At 34.4% G+C, this 21,095-nt stretch overlaps 1 protein-coding gene across 1 annotated transcript in view; it reads left to right on the top strand.

Moving 5' to 3' along the window:
• Positions 1 to 1,196: 1,196 nt before the first annotated feature.
• Positions 1,197 to 21,095, top strand: part of LOC150097696 (cytochrome P450 2C25-like) — a 56,395-nt gene continuing 36,496 nt past the window's right edge. Inside the window, exons 1-5 of the mRNA XM_090407048.1 lie at positions 1,197 to 1,486; positions 3,569 to 3,696; positions 8,541 to 8,647; positions 12,075 to 12,376; positions 19,072 to 19,190. Coding sequence (XP_090263174.1) covers positions 1,302 to 1,486; positions 3,569 to 3,696; positions 8,541 to 8,647; positions 12,075 to 12,376; positions 19,072 to 19,190 — 841 coding nt within the window. The 5' untranslated portion in view covers positions 1,197 to 1,301. The remainder of the gene's footprint in view (positions 1,487 to 3,568; positions 3,697 to 8,540; positions 8,648 to 12,074; positions 12,377 to 19,071; positions 19,191 to 21,095) is intronic.

Below are 21,095 nucleotides of genomic sequence, written 5' to 3' on the forward strand. Positions count from 1 at the left end.
TATCGTTTACCTTATGATAAAAGAGTATTTTTATTTTCATTTCTTCTTTTTTTTTAACAAAATGTATATTTATTTTTATCAGTTGCCACAAACTCATCCCCCCCCCGAACAGTCGCTTATTATCTCGAATACACCCCGTGTAGGATCTCGAATAATTTGTTCTTTGTGTTTCAATACTTCCTTTCAGTGTTCGAAGAAGACAAATCACGACATGCGCAACAAACATTTATTTTGGACAGTGGCGACCGGTGAAAATTTCAAGTTGGGGTGTTGCATATACAACATAAGAAAAATAATTCATATTTTCCAACACAATAATAAAAGTTTCATACAGAGAATAACGCGCGGGAGCATACAATTTATCTGTAGTGACACTGCTCAACGAGCAGTGTCGGATTCACTTGCTACGTGCAGTGATTTACATCATTAACATCCGATGATGTTAATGATGTAAAACATCATTAACATCATCGGATGAGTAAGGTAGGTGGTAAACCCACGGGGATGTTGTGCTTGACTAAAAATTCCTGGCCATTCGGAGTTGAATGATAGGGTTCATTATTGTAAATTAGAAATCAGTCCAACAGACATTATTTGGGTCCCGTTTCCAATGAATACAAGCTCGGTAATGCAGAGGTTCTCAGTAAAAAACGTGTAAACAAGATGCATACGCAAATCATCCGGGACATCGCTTGACAACTTCGAAATATTCAGCGACAATAATGCTTCATCAATCCAAAGATTCAAGTTGAATCTCCTTCCGGACATTGAAGACCATTCTATCGCGATATCATCTTCGGGGAATTCTCGTCTTCTTTAAAATTTAAGCTCTTTGAACCCAATATCTTGAAAAACATCCTGACATTTCCCTTTCAATATTTCCTATTTTCCAGATCGGAACACAAACTTTTACGTTTACACATAAAATCTTATATTCAGGGACATAAAGATGCGCCATTAGACACAAAGATTTCATCGTGCGTGATCTAATTCGTTATTTTTAATTTTATCAAGTGTTTTATATCAAACGAAGACTCTGCTTGCCGAGACAGCAGTTTTTCCCCCATATAGCTGTCTACTACTTCACTTGCTTTACACGTGACTATATTATTTCTTCATAAAGATCAAAGTTAAACTTATTTCTTCCTCCATTGGATAGCAAATAACCGGGTAGAGGCAACATCATTGAAGTGATTATCGCACGGAAGGCAAAGTCCACTTTCAACGCCATCCAAGACGCAACAACATCTTTGGTCAAGACATATAACCTACTGGCCTACAACAAATGGATTAGCAACACGATGATCATTCTTCTGTGCATTTTCTTTGTGTTTTCTACGTTAGGGGTACGTTGGCTTCTTCGATACCGTAAGAAACTACCTCCGGGTCCAGCGGGTCTTCCTTTTGTAGGATATCTACCATTCCTAGGAACGGAACCTCATCGTCATCTTGACCAGCTGAGATGGAAATACGGGCCGATTTTCAGGTAAGATTCAAATTCAAATAAAACTAGGAAAAGCATGCAAAACAGATTCTACATGGAAGTGTATTACAGGCAGTGGCGGCTCGTGGCTTGAAATCGTGGGAATGCTGCAACTTTCGAAATATACATACACACTGTAAGTACAGTGTATACGTGTTTGGATAAAATATCAAAATTATGGTAAAAATTAAACATGAAAAAATATTGTTTATTATTGATAAAATTATACAGTTTGGTATAATTCAAAATTACTTAAAAATAAAACCCATTATCATAACCCCAATAATGTTCTAAAATAAAAACTATAACAAATGTTATGTCTTTAATTGTAATGTCCAAATATTTAAAGAGACGGAGTAAACACGATAAGCACTACGAACACTCTACTACTGGCGCAAACTGCATATAAACAACAGTGGAACTGCGCGACGGACAGTGCCACATTGCGCTAATAGCTCGCATCCCACTATGACGTGCAATATGCTTGCGCGAGTAGCAATATGGCACTGTGGTAAACACAGTGCTGCTAGCCCTCCTGAGTGCTACAAGATGGATTTTTATTATTTTTTATACAAAACGAGAGAATTGTATAGGATTGTTGATGATAAAATTAAATATTACAAGCAAATATAAATACATTAATAAATATATTTATGTATTGGGAAAAATTGGGGATGCTACAGTTCCGTAGTGCCTATGCACGAGCCGCCCCTGGCTGAGATTGTAAATAAAAGCACATGTAGCCTTTAGACTGACCAACTTACTCTCTTTCTTATTAGTAGCCAGATCGTTAGCAGCAGTCTCATCGTAAAACATCGAAGTTGCGATAATGTAATCAGCATGAGTGTATTTGTTTATTTCCATCGTTTCAACACTGCTTGAAGAAATATTCTGTGGTGAATGCAGGGGGGGGGGGGGAATAAAAAAACGTCACTGACATTTAAAAAAAATACGCTACACTAAAAAAGCAGTCAGTGCATGATGACGTCATCCACTCTCGTTTCGTCTCATCCATATTGCTGTTTCAGAGATAGACGAAGCTTGGCAGCCGAAACATGAAGAGAATTAATACAAATCATTTTTGAAAAGAAAAATTAAAGTCAACATTTGTCAAGAGAAGTTTGCAGTTAACAGATTCTTCCCTGTGCAGGAACTGTTGATATTCTTGTGATCTTATTTGCAAGGTTTCGGTAAAGATAACTGAAGAGTACTTTGACCCCCCAAGCTATGAATACGATTTACTGTCAAAGGAGAAAATGTCACTAATGTACTGACGAAAGTTAGTAGAGATGTAAGAATAAAGTCTTGAATTACTCCTTCGGGTGTGCAGTATAGATTTATTAATTTCTTAATAAATCTTCTGTGATGCACTCCCCCCACCTCACACGCACAATGAACACTTGATGCACTTACTGCATTTTAAAGTCTTTTCTTCGGAGTTAACACAACAACGAGCTATTCAGCATGAACTTCAACATGCTATTGTGTTAATCGCACTCAGTACGCATGCGCACAGACCTCGTTGAAGATTAGCAAAACAGTACTTTTCGACAGCTGGATGTAAGACGACTTTTTTTGTTGTTACTGCTCCTATGGAAATAATTTGAAATTAAATTTTATTTTTTTAAGTAGGCAGCAATTTTTTCAACTTGGCTGTCATCATATAAGAGCAATTATATTTCAGTCTGCTCAATAAAAAGACGAATTTATCATTTTATTTTGCATCAAAAATTCGACATAAATCCTCAAGATTTCATAAGGCCTCGAAAATTGTTTTCTTTTAATTCTATTTGAGGAAGTAGGAGATCAAATATCGTACCCACGTTGCTTAAGAAAAATGACAAAAAAAAAAATCCCTGTTTTAAACTGCTGTGCCTTTCCAACCAAACGTTAGATGTCGCTCTTTGGACTTCCATGGAGTGCCATTGTAAACAGCCACTCAATCTTAAGCCTTTGTATAAAATGCGTTAATTGTTTACTATGTAAAACGCACACCAAGTATTCTGTTATAATTTTTCCTGTTACTCTAATCAAACGTTTGCTTGATAAAGTCTAATAATCATGCATGTTTAATTTTTTCCACAGCTTGTATCTCGGTCTAAGACTGGTAGTGGTCCTTGGCAATTACAGGGCAGTGAAAGAAGGTCTCAGTAAAGCCTCCCTGCTGAGTCGACCCCGTCATCCACCCAATCACCTGTTGCCAGATAGCATTAGTAAGTAATGACGATGGACTATTTGGAATACCTAAATAGTCCATTGTAATATATGCAATGCATATATTACATGTAGCTTCCAAGTACTGATTAACATTTACATTTCTAATTTTGTATCAATATTCATATTTACATTTATATTTTTACACCTATATGTACATATTGAGACTTTTACGTCCATATTTATATTTGTATTTATATATATAGATATATTTACATTATATAATTCATACAATATCAGTAATTTATGTTACTTTACAACGACTGGTATTTGATCTTATTGACAAATTTAATTAATTCTGTGTAATACTTTTGGATAAGTCTGTTTTGACACTGGCCACTTGTCTCCAAAAGTAATGACGTGTTGCATGAGGGGCATCCGTATGGAGTCCAGTAGCTGGCAGTCGTAAAGTATGTGGTCAACAGTCTGTTGGAGTTGTGAACAACAAATACATGATGGTGATTCCAAGATATGAAATCTGTGTAGGTAGTGTCTTAGTTTTCCATGTCTCGTTAGTAGTGTGATTAAACCTGGAGAAAAGGCGTGTTTTTTCATCCGGAGTCTGCTTCTGATGCTTGGCAAGAATTCTTTTGTTGTTGATCAGTTTTTTTGTTTTTTTTTATGTTTTCCATGTCTCGTTAGTAGCGTGATTAAACCTGGAGAAATGGCGTGTTTTTTCATCCGGAGTCTGCTTCTGATGCTTGGCAAGAATTCTTTTGTTGTTGATCCGTTTTTTTGTTTTTTTTTATGTTTTCCATTCTTCTTCCCACAAGTCTAGGCTTCTTTCTTCTGCAAGTGTTTTTATAGCAGATTTCGAGTACTTTTGGTAACTTGTTTGTAGCCTCTTCTTTAGCTAACTGATCCGCTCTCTCGTTTCCTGCAACCCCAGTATGCGCGTTCACCCAGCAGAATTTGATTTCTCATCCCGATAGAGTGAGATTCCAAACCAGTTTTCTTGCCTGTTCTATTAACGCTATATTATGGTTATTCTGATTTTTTTATGCCGTCTATAGTGTTTTTACTATCACTGTAAATGGTTGCTGTCTTTTGCTGAGAGGTGTTGACTTCTAATATTGTGTGTGTGTGTGTGTGTGTGTGTGTGTGTGTGTGTGTGTGTGTGTGTGTGTGTGTGTGTGTGTGTGTGTGTGTGTGTGTGTGTGTGTGTGTGTGTGTGTGTGTGTGTGTGTGTGTGTCACCGTGTAAAATATATAGGCCTAAGTAACCGTTACCAATGCATAGCCACTGCATTAGTTAGATATCTTTTTTTAGATTCCTTTCACTGGCTTAAAATAGTGAATAGGATAGAGTCAAAGAATATTAGATAAAAAGGACCAGAAGTGGTGTATAAAAAGTGATGTATCGATAACAGATTGAAACTTCAAGAAGGACAAAAAAAAAAAAAAATCAGCTAAGCCTTGTGTGTGTGTGAAGTACTCGTGCACCATAGTGGGGGTTACTTAGAGAGTCATCCAATCACGTCAGCTACATTTGTTCAGACGATAGCAGACGCCGCATTCACCCTCTTATCTCGTTCCTCCCCGTGTAACCACAATAAATCATTTCTTCCCTTCACCAGAAATACATCGTTAGCGGAAATCAATGCTTTTATTATTTCCAAGTTTCACCGTCTCGCAGTGGCCAAGAAAAATTACAGCTAAATGAGACGGAGAGGATTCTTTATAACCCCCAGCTTGGATTTGCTCCTTTTCGTCATCTGCCGAATTCTCATATTTATTTGGAAGATAGTGCTCGGCGGATGTTGTAACCAGAGGTACTGTTTCTTATAAATGATACTCTCAAGGAGAATAACAAAATTTTCGAGTTATTACGAGAATGATCTACAACAACTTCTCTTCTTTTTAGATAGCATCGGTAACATAGATAACACAAACTTTTCTATGTCAAAACCATCGCCCTTCTCGTAATTTTAATAAAAACTACATTGTAAAAATAAAATGGTGTCTTCTGAGATATTATTTAATGTAGACTTTTTTTAAAATACTAAAAGAATATCCATAAAATTAAGAATTTTATTTTCTTTACATTTCTTTTTTATAAAAATTTTAATCTTAGATCTGCTTAAAATAAGAGTAAGTTGACATGAGTTTGCTTGTAAAACTTTGTGTCTTTCAACAAATTCTGGTGCACTGTAAAAAGCCTATTGAATATAAAAAGCCTATTGAATATAAAAAGGCTATTGAATTGGACAAAAAAAAAAAAAAAAGAAAGAAAGAATTGCTTGCTTTATTTGTGGAAATTAGCATTAAACATAATGTTACATTTTCTACAATAAAACAAAACAGAAACTAAGGGTTCCTTTACTTTTTCACTAATTTATTATTATTATTATTATGTGACACCTCCAGAACTCACTGCGGGAGGGGCGCTCTACTCCACTCCGGTAAACACATCTGAGCGTCTCCCGTACTACTTAATTCTTCTAGTACTTACATTTACTAACCGCTTATGACTCAATATAATTGTCTAATTCATCATTTTAGATGGCATTATTATGATTTTCTCAGAAACAATTTCTCTCCGTTAATATACACCGAAAAAATTTTATTATAACTCTCACTTATTAAAAAAATTAAATAAATAAATAAATAATATAATATATTATATATATATATAATAAATATAATAATAATAATAAGTAATAAATAAATATATAAATAAATAAATATAAGTTTTAAGATTATATATATATATATATATAAATAATAAATAAATATAATAAATAAATAATAATAATAAGTAATAAATAAATATATAAATAAATAATAATAATAAGTAATAAATAAATATATAAATAAATAATAATAATAAGTAATAAATAAATATATAAATAAATAAATATAAGTTTTAAGATTATATAATAATAATAAGTAATATATAAATAAATAAATTTATTTATATTATAAATAAATTTTACTTTTTACGTTAATATACACCGAAAAAAATTTTATTATAACTCTTACTTATTAAAAAAATAAAATAAATAAACAAATAATATAATAAATAAATATAAGTTTTAAGATTATATATATACAGTATACTGTATTTCATTATATTAATCGTTAAAAGTTGAATTTAAAATACGATCTTTTGAAGGTATATTTTCAAGTATGTCAACGATTGTATTTTGATCTTTTAGAATATCAACACTAAAATATTAAAATACTGTAAAATTATACTTTTTAAATATAAATTTTTTTATATTTAAATATTTTAAAAATTATTCTTTAAATCTAAACGCACATATTTTTTAAAATTGTTTTAATGTTTTCAAAAAATAAAATTTCAAAACTTAATTTCAAAAAATTTTTTAATAGATATAGAAAAATTGTTTATCGTATAAAAATTTGTTTATAGCTTTTAAGTGTGTTATAAATTAACTTTAAAACAGAATTGAATACTTAAGGAAGCGAAATATTGAATTTTTACAAGTGTGTGAGAAACAATTTTATTATGAAATTTTAATTCATTTTTTTAAACATCTCTATCTCGTCTCTAACATCTACACTTCAATCTTTCTTTTGTTATCTGCTTTCTTTGTGTTAAGATTTCAAAAGAAGCAGGGGGGGGGGGAGCTTTCAAGAATCAATACTTCCTCTTCCAAAGACTTTTTCGTATATCCGATGAAATAAACTTCCTAAAACACTACACCAATAGACTACTGGGAATATCCAACGCAACAAAATGGTAGTCGCAGTAGTAGTGGGTGACCTTACACTTCATTCAAAAAGCGATTTTTGTATACTTCTTCAGTAGTGTCATCACTCTTGTGTTATTCAGACTAAATCAGTTACTGCAGCAAACGCCACCACCTCCCTAGAACTGTCAACTAACATAGCCAATCACTCATTTTACTCTATGGAAACATAAACATTGGTTTTTACTCCCATTTTCTCAAATCTAAACGATTGAGAAATAAACCTCGAACGCCCTAAAGTCATGAAGATTGATTCGCAGTGTTGTTTTTTTTTTCTTCTTTGCTCTACTACCAAGTCAAAGAAGCATTGATTCGCTCCTAAACGCCCAGAGGACATACGGGAACAAGCATCATTTATTCGTCAAAACAATATGAGTACGTGCTTCGAAAGGAAGAATAACGTATAGCCAGGCTTCGGGGTAAGCTGTTTATTTTTGCTGCACCATCATTGAAGAAAAACTCGGCCACCAAAGGAGCAATTTCCTACCTTCTCTAGCTCTAAGATTTCCAAGGGAGAGAGGGGCATTCCAGACATCAATATATCAATATCGATTTATGGCATCCCACTGACTGATGTCATTTCTAAAAAGAAAGAAAAACGACTAAAATCTCGTATCTGCCACTGGCATATTAAAATGAAATCTCACTTAATGAGCTTCCTTGGGATTCAAAGATCTTTCCAGTTTGCAGCAGAATTATTGCATTGGCAATTCTGTTAAAGCCGAATCCGACACTAGAGTGGGGAATGATTATGTTCATTTTAAATCATTAAACTAAACTCGATACACAAAAGGATTTTAGTTCTGGGAATTATTATTTTTTTTTTTTTTTTTTGTAACAAACAAACTTAGTAACGTTAGTAAATCGAAAGGTACACTGGGATATTTAATGGCAAAGGAACGTTGCTATGAACAAATAAAATTGCTATCATAGAAAACAACAAACGCAATAAAAGAATTGGAATTATTTTTTCTCAATTTTATTTATTTCCTGTATAAACTAGAGAAATGGGGAAGAATAATAAGGGGAATTGAGGCTTTTGGAGTTTAAACTAAGCTTAAATAATCTCTTTGATCATGTTTTAAAGTATAAATTGAATTAGTTGTGATGTAATCTCTGTTATTACAGGCTTCAGCGTAGCTAGTGGCTATCTATGGCAAGAACAGAGGAGATTTGCAGTTCGACTTCTCAAAGATCTGGGATTTGGAAAATCACGCATGGAACAGCTCATACAGGTTTGATGGCAGTTTTATAGTCTTCATAATTCATTCCCTGAAATTTAATACTTTACAAAAGCAATGTCTTTAACCAAATATATTGGGTTTAAGATATTGCTAGATAATATCAATTTCGATAAACTGATTTATTTATACTATCTTGTTGCCATATTTAATGGTGTGATTTTTTTTCTACATTTAAACTGAGATCCAAATTGATTTTAGGTAATTATTATTTTCACATAATTATATTATTCACATAACAGTAAAAATGTTCGATAGTTTATTTTCCCTTATAGCTGTAAAGTAAGAGAGATGTTATATGCTTGTAGACCACACTAGATGGCAGTAGTACCGATTCACAAATAAGATTCCTATAATCTAATTTTAATTTCATATACAGTATTTAAAAGTAGTTTATATAAATTATATAAAAAGTGCATATGCATGGAAACAGTAAGATTTCTCCTTTTTTTTAGTTTAAAATATTTTGAAATTTTAAATATCTTTAAAAAATTTGAAGAATTTTTTAAAATATTTATAATGAAAATGAGTTATTTTTAAATATACTCAAACACCATTTTTAAATATTTGTCGAATTTACTGAAATGAAAACTGAGAAGATTTTTATTAATTTGAGGATATATATGGTGGTCGGACAGGAATCAGTCGACCGTGAGATGCGGTGATTGATTCATTCAATCAATCCAATACCCTTGGAGGGTAATGGATGGCAATGCTATAGCCAATGAAGTTCTAACTGAGGCTCGGCTATTGCTGTTACCCTCCTGCCATGATCAGAGCTTTAATAGCTCAATAACACCTTATCTCTACACTGTCCTCTACAGATAACGGGGAATATGAAAAGCATTCTTGCTTCGCCCCTTTAAGCCAGTCCTTATAAGGACTATTAAAAAAAAATTTTATTAATTTAATTTAATTTTATTTTATTTTTAAAATTTTTTTTATTGATTGCTAAAATATTTATTTATACATACAATAAACATCTTGTGTGACATTGCACCTTATAATTTTACAGAGTTCAGCACTAAGTGCTGTAATTCCTACATTGGTATTCAATTAAAATTTTTAATAATATTTTTTTTTGCCTTTATATTATGTATTTACAACACATGTTCTTCTAATATTAACAATGAAGATTAAACAGAATTTTTTGTATAATTTTTTATTTTTTTATTTATTTTTTATTATTTTTTTAAAGTTTGAGAAAGAGTGATTATACATACAATTTCTGCATTTGCTTATAAGGATTACTTGCAGATGAGTGAGGCAAGTTAATCCCACCTACTTCGAAGCTTGGGTTAGCTTTTATGAAGAGAGTGGGATTTAGCCTTCACTATTTGTGTTGTTGCTACTGTTTATGTATGGGATGTAGGCATTGGATGCTGGTGATTTGTGATGTGTATATTAGTGTTAATGGTTTCTTAACTTTGTTGGTATATTTTCCAGAGTTCGTATTTTAATGTTCTGTAATTATCGACGTGTTTTAACTTTCTTGGTAGGTTGTTGAGTTGCGTGGGTATCTGATGTGATCTCACAAAAGAACCGTATGAGTTGTTGAAGGGTGTGGGGATGCAGAGAGTTGTTGTAGTTCGTGTTATACGATATGTGTCTCTGTTGTTTCGATAGGTGATGTTGAAGTAATTCCTTGTTAATGTCATGTAGTGTTTCAGTTTTTTAATGCCCAGAATTCTGTGTATCGCCATGTGCTTGTCGGATATTGGTTGTGCATGTAAGGTGTCCAGATCACTGTTGACACGATTTTCCTGTGTAATGTTTCTAATTTTGTTAGGTGACTACTTGATGCATTTGTATAGATTGTTATTCCGTATCTGAGTAGGGATTCGCAGATAGGTGATATAGGAGTTTTTTTTTTTATGTTGGGTAGAATAATGTCTTTAATTTGGAAGAGTTTTGCTGCGATGATCAGGAGTTTGGTTTGTAGGTATTCTATATGTTTTGTCCATTTAAGGTGAGAATCTATATAGAGACCGAGGTACTTTGCGTGTATTACAGGTTTGATTTCGGAACATTGGCAGGTATTTTTGTTTTGGTGCCGTTGATTAGAATTGCGTATTGGTGGAAGTATGTTGTGATTTCGTTTAGGTCTTGTTGTGCTTTGCAGAGAGCTATGTTAATGTCTGTGTGGATTGCTAGTAGTGCAGTGTCATCTGCGTATTGAAATATTTGACTTCTTATGGATATGTTATGAACATCGTTAATGTATATGTTGAATAAAGTGGGTGATAATATGGTGCCTTGAGAAACACAGTGTTTTACTTGTATACCCCGACTGTGACATGCACCTATTTTTGTTACTTGTGTTCTGTTTGAGAGGTAGTTCTTGACCCATGTATGCAGTGTTCCTCTTATACCTATTGAGTATAGTTTGGTGAGTAGTATGTCATATTCAAGTGTGTCAAATGCTTTGGTTAGGTCCAGCAGTATAACGACGGCATACTTGTTTTTGTCGAGAGCTTTGTTTATTGTGTCGGCGATGTCTTCTAATAAAGTAATGGTGCTTTTTGTTTTCTGAAAGTCGTATTGGTTTTGTGAGATGATGTTGTACTTCTGTAAATAGTTCTGTAGTCTGGTGTGTGTTATTTTTTCTAGAATTTTTGAGATGACTGGTAGTGTAGCTATTGGTCTGTAGTTCTGAGTATCGTTTCTTTTGCCGTGTTTGTATATTGGCGTAATTACTGCAGTTTTTAGTTGTTGTGGAATAATTCCTGAGCCGAATATTATGCTCACGAGTTACAAAAGTATTGAATTTATTTGTTCAAAGGGTGTTTTAAGGTCTGTGAGTCTTATTTTGTCTATTCCTGGAGTGGTCTTTGGTTTTAGTTGTAGGATTGCTTCTTTCAGTTCCTGTTTTGTTATGGGTGGAAAATACATCGTTTGTTGTTGACTTTGTGTCGGTAGTTTTTTGTTGATCGTTGGTAGTTTGTCTTTTTTGAGTTGTGTGATGTTGTTTGTGAAAGCATGGTTGAATGAGTCTGCTAGTTCCTCTTGGTTTGTGTCCTGACCGAAGCTTTTTGCAATAAAATCTTGTGCTGAAGTTTTCTTTTTTCGGGTTACTACTTCGTTGAGTGTAGTCCATGTTTGCTTAATGTTGTCGTTATATTAATATTAAAATTAATTTAATATTAATATTGATATTATTAATATTAATAATATATAATATAATATTATTAATATTATATTATAATATTAATAATATAATATATATAATATTATATAATATTATAACATTAATAATAATATTAATATTATATTAATAAATTATAATATAATATTATAATATTAATAATAATTTTATTATTTTATTAATAATATAATATTAATAATTAATATTAATAATAATACCATTTCTGAACGTAGGATTGGATGGTTAATTTGTCTTTTTTTACATTTGTTTTTATAGGAAGAGATTCAGTGCTTCATGGATGAAATGGAAAAGTTTAATGGCACACCTTGTGATGTCCGACGTTTCATTACTCCCAGTGTTTCGAACAACATTGCTGCCATGGTTTTAGGAAGGCGTATGGACTTCGAAGAACCATCAAGACTAATGCTTGATCGTATGCTACGTATTATGACCTTGTTTTTTCGTCCTACAAAGATCCATGCTTTCTTCCCTTGGATTAGAAAATATCTAGCGATGTTCAAAATTGGAGGATATGACGTGTTGGAGAAAGAGTTCTCCAAGCTGACCCAGTTTCTAGAGTAAGTTAAACGTATTTTTTTAAAGATTCTAAATAGTTTCCTTTAGAGGTATTGCAGACTCCAAATACGTATACATATGTGATAATTTTTACAACTGAAAAAAAATATCGTCTTTTTGGTTGTAAAAATAAGAATTACAACCAAAAAAATGACAATAATAAGATGTGCGCGACTTTTTAATTAAAACGACTGACTGGAAAATAATTCTTTTTCTAGCTTCAATAGCCACAAACCTGATGTCCAAAAACGTAGCATATAAAATATTCCATTTATTAATCCAAATGCACGATTTAAAAACAATCTATTTCTAAACATAATTTTATTTGATTTATATTTTAATCTAAATAATATAAATAAAATGAACATAAAAACTTATGTGCAATTATTAACAAAAAAATAACTTAAATTCCAAAACGGTTTATTATCTGCTGGAGTGTAACAATACACCATTTTTATTTTTATGTAGCAAAATATAATAGAAATTCTTGTCTAAGTTGTTATGGTGCTGAAATTTGAGAAGCATATGCAGCTGTTTTTTTTTAAAAAAAGATTACTTATGTTAATAAATGCATGACCAGAAATTCATTAACTTGATAGTATAGCTTAGTACTATTATTTGTCTTATCGATACTAACTATTATATACTTCATTCTCATTATGTAAGGAGTAATTTTTTATACCTTATATAGTTTGCATACGAAATATAAAATTAATTTATTTTCCTAGTTATATGTTATCTTCAAGTATGCATCTTAATCTTACATTTAAGGACTAAAAAGAAATAGTATATTCATCTTGTTTCGTTTCTGGTTTATGGATCGCAGGGCTAGTTATCTCTGATTGGCTATCAGTGGAGACTGAGCGACAGCTCAGTCTTCAAAAGTTGGGATTAAAAAAAATGAAAAAAAAAAAAAAGAAAAGAAAATGCGATTTTAATTTTAACCGAAAAGCAACAATTACTTATAGACAATTCTATAACTACGCTTATGTTATTTCTAAGGTTATGATCAAAATCATATTCAACCAATCAATGAACTCTCAACATACTACATCGAAAGTGCAACTCAAACTCTGTAGATTGAGAATGGTCAAAACTGCTAGCCATTTCCATTTTTTTTTTTCCGGGAATAGATTTCCTACACTCGATAAAATATTTTCTTTTTTTACAACATCATAAAATGAATCTCATTGACTTAAAATGCTATCGAATTCTTTCTTCGCGCAAGCCCACCATACCCTGTCATCGTTTACATGATTTTTGTATTCATATAAGAAGAAAAAGACTATCGATATTCGTTTCTTGACCAGTAGAGGGCGCAGAGATTTTCTTCTGAACATTTTTGTATTGTAAAAATTTCCTATTATTAATATTTATATTTTTCATCTCGCACACACTTCTTTAGATAGATTTAAAAATGTCAAAACAGCTCGATTTAATTTTGTTCGAAATCTTCCAGCTACAATCGCTGTGAAGGAATGATTCAAATTTCAATATACCATTATTTAGATATTGAAATTTATGTACAATTTTTAAAAAAATTATAACTTAAATTTCAAAATGATTTATAATCTTTTGGAGTATAATAATACACCATTTTTATTTTTATATAGCAAAATATGATAAGAATTCTTGTCGTTAGATGAATCTTTTATATTGCATCTCTTTCTCTGCGTAATAGAGTTCTTTTGAGCAAATCAAGGTTATATGTATACTGATGTATAAATCAACTAAATCTTTCCGACAAACGCAGAAATGTATCTACGTTAAAATCTCTCTCTCTCTCTCTCTCTCTCTGATGAGAAGAATCTTTACCTACCGGAGAAAAAAGTTTCTGCGACAGTGGATTTTTTTTTTCTTTTAGATGAATTTTCGAACCATTTCCAGGTTCGTTCAATGATAATGGCCCACTTAAAAGTGATCTATTGGGGGGCACTTTCCATTCCGGCAGGAAACTGATTTCATCTCCTCCTTACTACAGCTATTTTTGCAAACCAAAGTTTATCAACTCCGGGGTCTGCCGCATTCATTAGATGACTTCCGTATATCACGTCAGCGATCCACTGAAGGTGACTCCTTCCAGAGAAGTAGTTTGTCAAGAGCAGAATTGCTTTGCAAGCGACCAGACAGAAAATAACACCGAAGTCCTATTTTTGGGCCACTAGTCAGACTTGGAAAAAAGTCTACGGCACTGACTCAGTAAGATTTCACCTAATAAAGTCATTTCCAGAAGCTATTTGATTTTGATTTAATTATGTCAACTTTTAGTCTTCTGACATGTTGGTAAAGGTGAAATAAGTGGTGAAAAAAAGTGAAACAAGTGGAATGCGTTAAAAAAGTCCACAGAACCAAACACCTCCCCCAAATAAAAACAACTCAATTTGTCTAAAATTAGTTGTAGTTTAAATACGAAACCGTGAAATCATTTTAAAATATACTAGTGGTGGTGTTTGGCGGTAGATGGCGTTGGTGTAGATGGTGGTTCGTTGTAGTTAGTTGAGACAAAGTTGTAGAGTAAGTGCCCTCCCTCAATGAGTCTTTGGACTCCCTGGAGGTGTCACATAATAATAATAATAATAATAATAATAATAATAATAAAACTCATTTAAGAATGCTAGTACGACATTACAGTACGATATCACGACTGTTTCTTAAAATGTATGAAACAAACAATCTTTATTTAAAAGATTGGTTTTAAATTCATCACTTTAAATTTTTGATGGCTCAACCTTGTAATCTTTAACCAGTGGACGTATAAGATGATCCCCAAAATCTTTTTTCAACATGCTTATTTTATGCTATACTCATAGTAGGTGATTACCTCAAATCTTACCATTAGCAGCCGCTTGCACATTACTGCTCCTCGCGTCCATCCAATTCTCATTTGTCCAAGATGGGTTGAGTCCCTTATTTAGGGATTTTAGGTAATTAATGCAACTGGTTTGCCACTCCTCTGTTGCATTTCTAAGGGTAAATGTTTATGCCTATTGATCACACAAATCAACAGTTCAAGACGGTGATTTTCCTGTTTTAATGAATGATAAAATCGAGTTTCCGGGAGGGGGGGACCCTCCACATCCATATGAGACCGGATAATTACCGATTGATTGAAAAACACTTTGAAATTCTGTCTTTCCAACAAAAGAGCTCGTGTATCAACTGAACTAAGAAGGCTCCACATTACTTTTACTTTAATATAATGAAGGCATAGAAATCTTTTCTTTAGTGTAATTTATGAAAGATGTCTTCCATTATCGATAAAGACGATCGATAAAATTATTATGTTTGTATTAGTCTTAGGTTTCACACTTTATATGCGATCACGCCGGTAACGTTTCACTAGGATTTAAATGAAAAACTGCATGCTCGTAATGAATACAAATATTTTTATGCAAAGTATACCAACATGCTAATATGTCAGTATATTAATATTCCAATATAAAAGCAAACCATTATTTGAATACGGTGCATGCATCTACGTAACGATGTCACCCAGTACATTACTGTAAGAGCAAGACGATGTTGTCATCGACTAATTCCTAGCTTCAGATTTCGTATCTGGAGTATCTCACGTTTCAGCAAATATTTTCTTAACTTTAAACATCGTCTCTGCGTCGGTAATTCAACTCATTTTCCAAATAGGATTGGTTGGTTCACATCTTAAGATATTTATTAGCTAAATTTTAATTAAAATAATCTTTAAATGCAATCTATTTAATTTAAAAAATACAATTGTTTATTTTTAAATAAATTAAATTACTTTTTATTACAAAAGTGACCTCGGTAACAAACCTACTTTTATTGCATCTGAAACCTGTTTGATCACGTGACACGGTTTCTCCTAACTTACTTCTCTCCCATTTCTTATCTTAAAAGACATCGGGGTCTTCCTGCGGTGACTCTTCCAATAATCGCTTCATTACTGCGATAATCCACACTAACTAACTGACAATTATTAATCACGATTGATTTCTTTCAGACTTCATCATAAAGGGGAAAGGTGCGATGATGTCAGATAATATGAGAGCGGCATAACGACGACCTTCACGATACCCTGAGGACTCGCTGCTCAAAGCGACACTAATTGATTTGGGATGCTGAAGTTCTTGTGTGGAAAAAAAGATATCAGACTCTCCCTAGAAATAATACGAACATCACAATTTATCGTTTATCCATTAGGGAATGCATGTAATAGTAGATGCAAAGAACATTCTTGAAAATTCTTAAGAAAATATCAAGAAATAAAGCAGAAAACTGTTTTTCATCATATTTTACTTTGTTTTGTTTATATCTGTTATTTTCTCCTTCTTTTATTTCTATTTCCTTCCTTTATTTTCTTTAATATTTGTTTTACTTTTTCTTCTTTAAATAGTTTAAAAATTAAAAGAGTTGTCTGCATTATAAACACACGTTAATATGTGTGGAAAATGATCCGCGAGATATATAAACTTTCGTTGCTTGGCAACGCTGATGAAACGCTTGAGCTTATTGTTGACAATAACACGAGGATTCATCGCATGCGCAGATGAAATCAGTGAGACTTTTTATAACACAGTTTCGTATTTTTTAAAGGGATTTATGCGAAAAAAAAAAATAATTAATTAAATTTCAAAAATTTTAAATATAGTATTTAATAAATGAAATTGATCTCTCCTAGTTTCCCAGTATATAAAACCTTTTTTCATTTTCTTACTTCATTCATTTCGCCTTAAGACACTACAAGTTAATTTGAACTTTTAATGTTCGCTATTATTTAAAACCTTATTAATCCTAATTTCTACTCTTTAATAATGGCTTGCTAATTAAAGTTAATCCCGGATTAGTCTTAGCAACGTATCGTTACATAAAAATAAACGATGTACATAGAAAACACGATGAAAACTTCATCGCCTCATCGAACCGGAAGACAATGTATTTTATACTACCTTATCCCTCACCAAAACCACAATACAGAGAAAGCAATGCGATAATCAGGATCGTTAATCAAATCCTTGGTTGTCCCAAGGTTACACAAAACTCAAGAGACCTTCACAGCAACAAAACTGCTGCCATCGGAAAACTTACAGTTGACTGAGGAGTTTACAGTTCGCTGAGCTGTGAAAAATAAGTGGAGCGTAACCACCCAACACTACGTCGTTCATCTGAAGGCGGAAAAACCTTCCCTCGGAAGTCCCCTTTGTCGAAACTGCCTATAAGTAACGTCTTTTACTTCTTCTTCTTCCTTACGTCTAGTCTAGACATTGTTCTAAGAGAGTTCATTTACCTTGCAATGTGCGTGTGTGTGTAAAGAGTATTTACCTTTTTTGAATGGGTTAATTTAACCCCTATGTTGCACAATATAACGGGACGATGAGAGGAAGATGGGTCTGTGCATATTAGCATAAATTGTGAGAGGTACGTTACCGTGAATATTAGTATAGGCTGTGATTTGACTTCCCTTCAAAAAGAAATAAAAATGATAAAAAATGGAATACGAAATACACTTAGTCCATCCATGTTAATAATGTACTATAGGTTTACAATTTTTCTTCCCTGGGAGACCTTAAAAATTATTGTTTTTAAAGCAGTTAGGATATTGCATGTCTCAAGTACCCTTGAAATTGTTATCTATACATTTATCAAAGGTGACTGTATGTGTCATCATACATGCGATAAATTTGGAAAACGTGTGCCATCCGTTCGATCTGTGAGCATGCGCACATACAGCCAATTAAGAGATATATTTATTTATTTTATTTATTATTTTTTTACAGTGAATTTCCAATACATTTCTGTGATGGCCAACACGGCAATTACTTAAAAACAAAGTTGTGGGACGAATTTTAGCTCTGATTGTGGACAATTATGGCTTAGTTTCACGATGCATTTGGAGTCGAGATAACTACTATGCATCGTGAAACTGTAAGCCGTAATTGTCCACAATCAGAGATTTATAATGCTTATAAAAGGCATTGGATCCAAAGTACGAATTCCAGTGTTACTAATACAGCGTAGAGATTTTTATTTTAAACGGTGAATCGACTTTCGTTTAGTATTGAAGTAAACCTGATCCAGGCCGAAGATTTTTTTTTCTCTCAGAAACGCGGATTTTTAATTCGGCATCCAAAAAAAAATCTATCGCAGAACGACTTACATACAACAATATGGGTTTAGGATCACAAGATGGCGGCCGTTGTCTGCCGAACTCTATCCTAATGGTTCATAAATTATCAATAACCATGGACTCAGCTTTCTGAGGAATAAAAAGCATTAAAGGATGGATTTGTTTACCTTTAATACTTGTGACAACAATCAAATTGATTTCTCAGTCCCTGATTGACTAACTCAGTGACGGAAACAAAAAGAAGGAAAAAAATAGTAAATAGAAACGTATTTTATTTGAATTATCGACGATTTTCTGCAACTAAATTTTATCTCGGTCCTATTATTACCTACTAGATAGATAGATTACGTATGCTACCAAAGATGGAAGTTTTTCAATCCACTTTAGGCCTCCAATTCTTCTCTAGACCAACCTGTCCAGTGAGGCCTACAAGTATTCTAAAAATCATTTCTCTACATTACTATTAGGCGTGCAGTTTGCAAAATGATTGAACGTGCATAATTCAGCATTGTGCGCTATATTAGATGTCAACGCAAAGAATTTCGATTAATTAATTGTTAAATTTGGTTTAAAGTAAACAATTTTTAATTTCAGGCTGGAAATCGATAACCACCTCGTCACTCTAGACAAAGTCAACATCCGTGATTACATTGATGGATACTTGGTGAAAATGTTGGATAACAACAACGAAGATGGATTCACCTCTTTTTCTAGTAAAAACTTATTTTTTATTTTAAATATGTAACATATATATATTCTTTAGTGGTCCTTTGGTGTTTGCACTAATATAAGTATTATTTTTAATCATATCTTGAAAATCATGGCTGTTTTAATTCCCAAGATATTCAGTGTTCAGAAATATCTTTGATAGCCTGACTCTAATCAGCTTATTAATTTGTTTCATCAGAATGTCCCTAATAATAACCTTTAAAATACTTCTCTCATTCTCATTAAGCTTACAGGTATTTACAGAATCCAGCTCAATCAGGTTCATGATCCTGATTTCAAGGATTCAAATCCGGGAGGCAAGTAAGTAGAACTGTCCACAGTATACAGCATGGATAACCGTATCCAGTAGACTGAATCTCATCATTTTTAGTGCCTTCCTCTTGCAACTGACCTATGCAACATTCATCCTTCATTTTGAATGTTCTGGATTCGAAACCAGACTATTCCTATAAAATTGCGTATGTTAGTTCCCTGGTCAGATTTGTCTACCATGCTGGATGATAAGCTACATAGATTAGGGGATTTTCTTCCTGCAGACTGCAGCTTATCATCCAGCATGGTAAACAAATCTGACCAGGGAACTAACATACGCAATTAACAAGCATTACTGGCATCGTAGCCTTATTTGCTCAGAATGTAAATACAAAACTACAAAAAACTAAACTTGACTGATATTCACGTATGATTACAATTTGTATGTTTTCATGAATACTAAATGACTATTGAAAAGTTAATTTTTTAGAAGAGTTGGAAGCTACCAGTCAAATGATCAGTTACTTAGGTATACTCCGTCACTGGAGCTCACTATGTGTGTGTGTGTGTCTGTGTGTGTGTGTGTGTGTGTGTGTGTGTGTGTGTGTGTGACGTGACTTGAACGCAAGTCACGTCACACACACAAGATAAGGAATCGTGACGTGATTGGTTGATGACGTCATTGTGGGCGTGGCTTCATGGGTGTGTAATGTTTGGAATTTTTCTGTGGGCAAGTGTGTCACTGGCTTCTGTTGTTGTGTTTTGGTTCGCGTATGGGATTATGGGTGATGGTAGAGATAAGGATTCGTGTTGTGATTGGTGGTGCAGTTCTGACCAGATGAAGATCAAGATAAGATAAGGAATGGTGAGGTGGGAGTGTGTTGTTTTCAGATGTAGATAAGTGACGTCATTTTTTATTTGTAAATAAATGTCCCCCACCCCCCCCCCCCCCCACCCCCCCCCCCCCCCACCCCCCCCCCCCCCCACCCCCCCCCCCCCCCACCCCCCCCCCCCCCCACCCCCCCCCCCCCCCACCCCCCCCCCCCCCCACCCCCCCCCCCCCCCACCCCCCCCCCCCCCCACCCCCCCCCCCCCCCACCCCCCCCCCCCCCCACCCCCCCCCCCCCCCACCCCCCCCCCCCCCCACCCCCCCCCCCCCCCACCCCCCCCCCCCCCCACCCCCCCCCCCCCCCACCCCCCCCCCCCCCCACCCCCCCCCCCCCCCACCCCCCCCCCCCCCCACCCCCCCCCCCCCCCACCCCCCCCCCCCCCCACCCCCCCCCCCCCCCACCCCCCCCCCCCCCCACCCCCCCCCCCCCCCACCCCCCCCCCCCCCCACCCCCCCCCCCCCCCACCCCCCCCCCCCCCCACCCCCCCCCCCCCCCACCCCCCCCCCCCCCCACCCCCCCCCCCCCCCACCCCCCCCCCCCCAGACAGGACAGCCAGATGTGATAATCATTGGTATGATAGCAGCGAGATATTATAATCAATTGTAAAGAACCATTTTCGTAGAAAGAGTGCATCAGACCCAAGCCACAGATGATCTCATTGATTTCCACTTCTTCTCTTCTCTCCCGTAGTCCTAAATGGACTGTTGGGTCATTCATGGCTGATGGGTGATATTCTTTGCTAGCCTC

This window comes from Typopeltis vanoorti, chromosome 17 (assembly GCF_054136105.1).
Source record: "Typopeltis vanoorti isolate ZY-2024b chromosome 17, IOZ_Tvanoo_1.0, whole genome shotgun sequence".
NCBI lineage: Eukaryota > Metazoa > Arthropoda > Arachnida > Uropygi > Thelyphonidae > Typopeltis > Typopeltis vanoorti.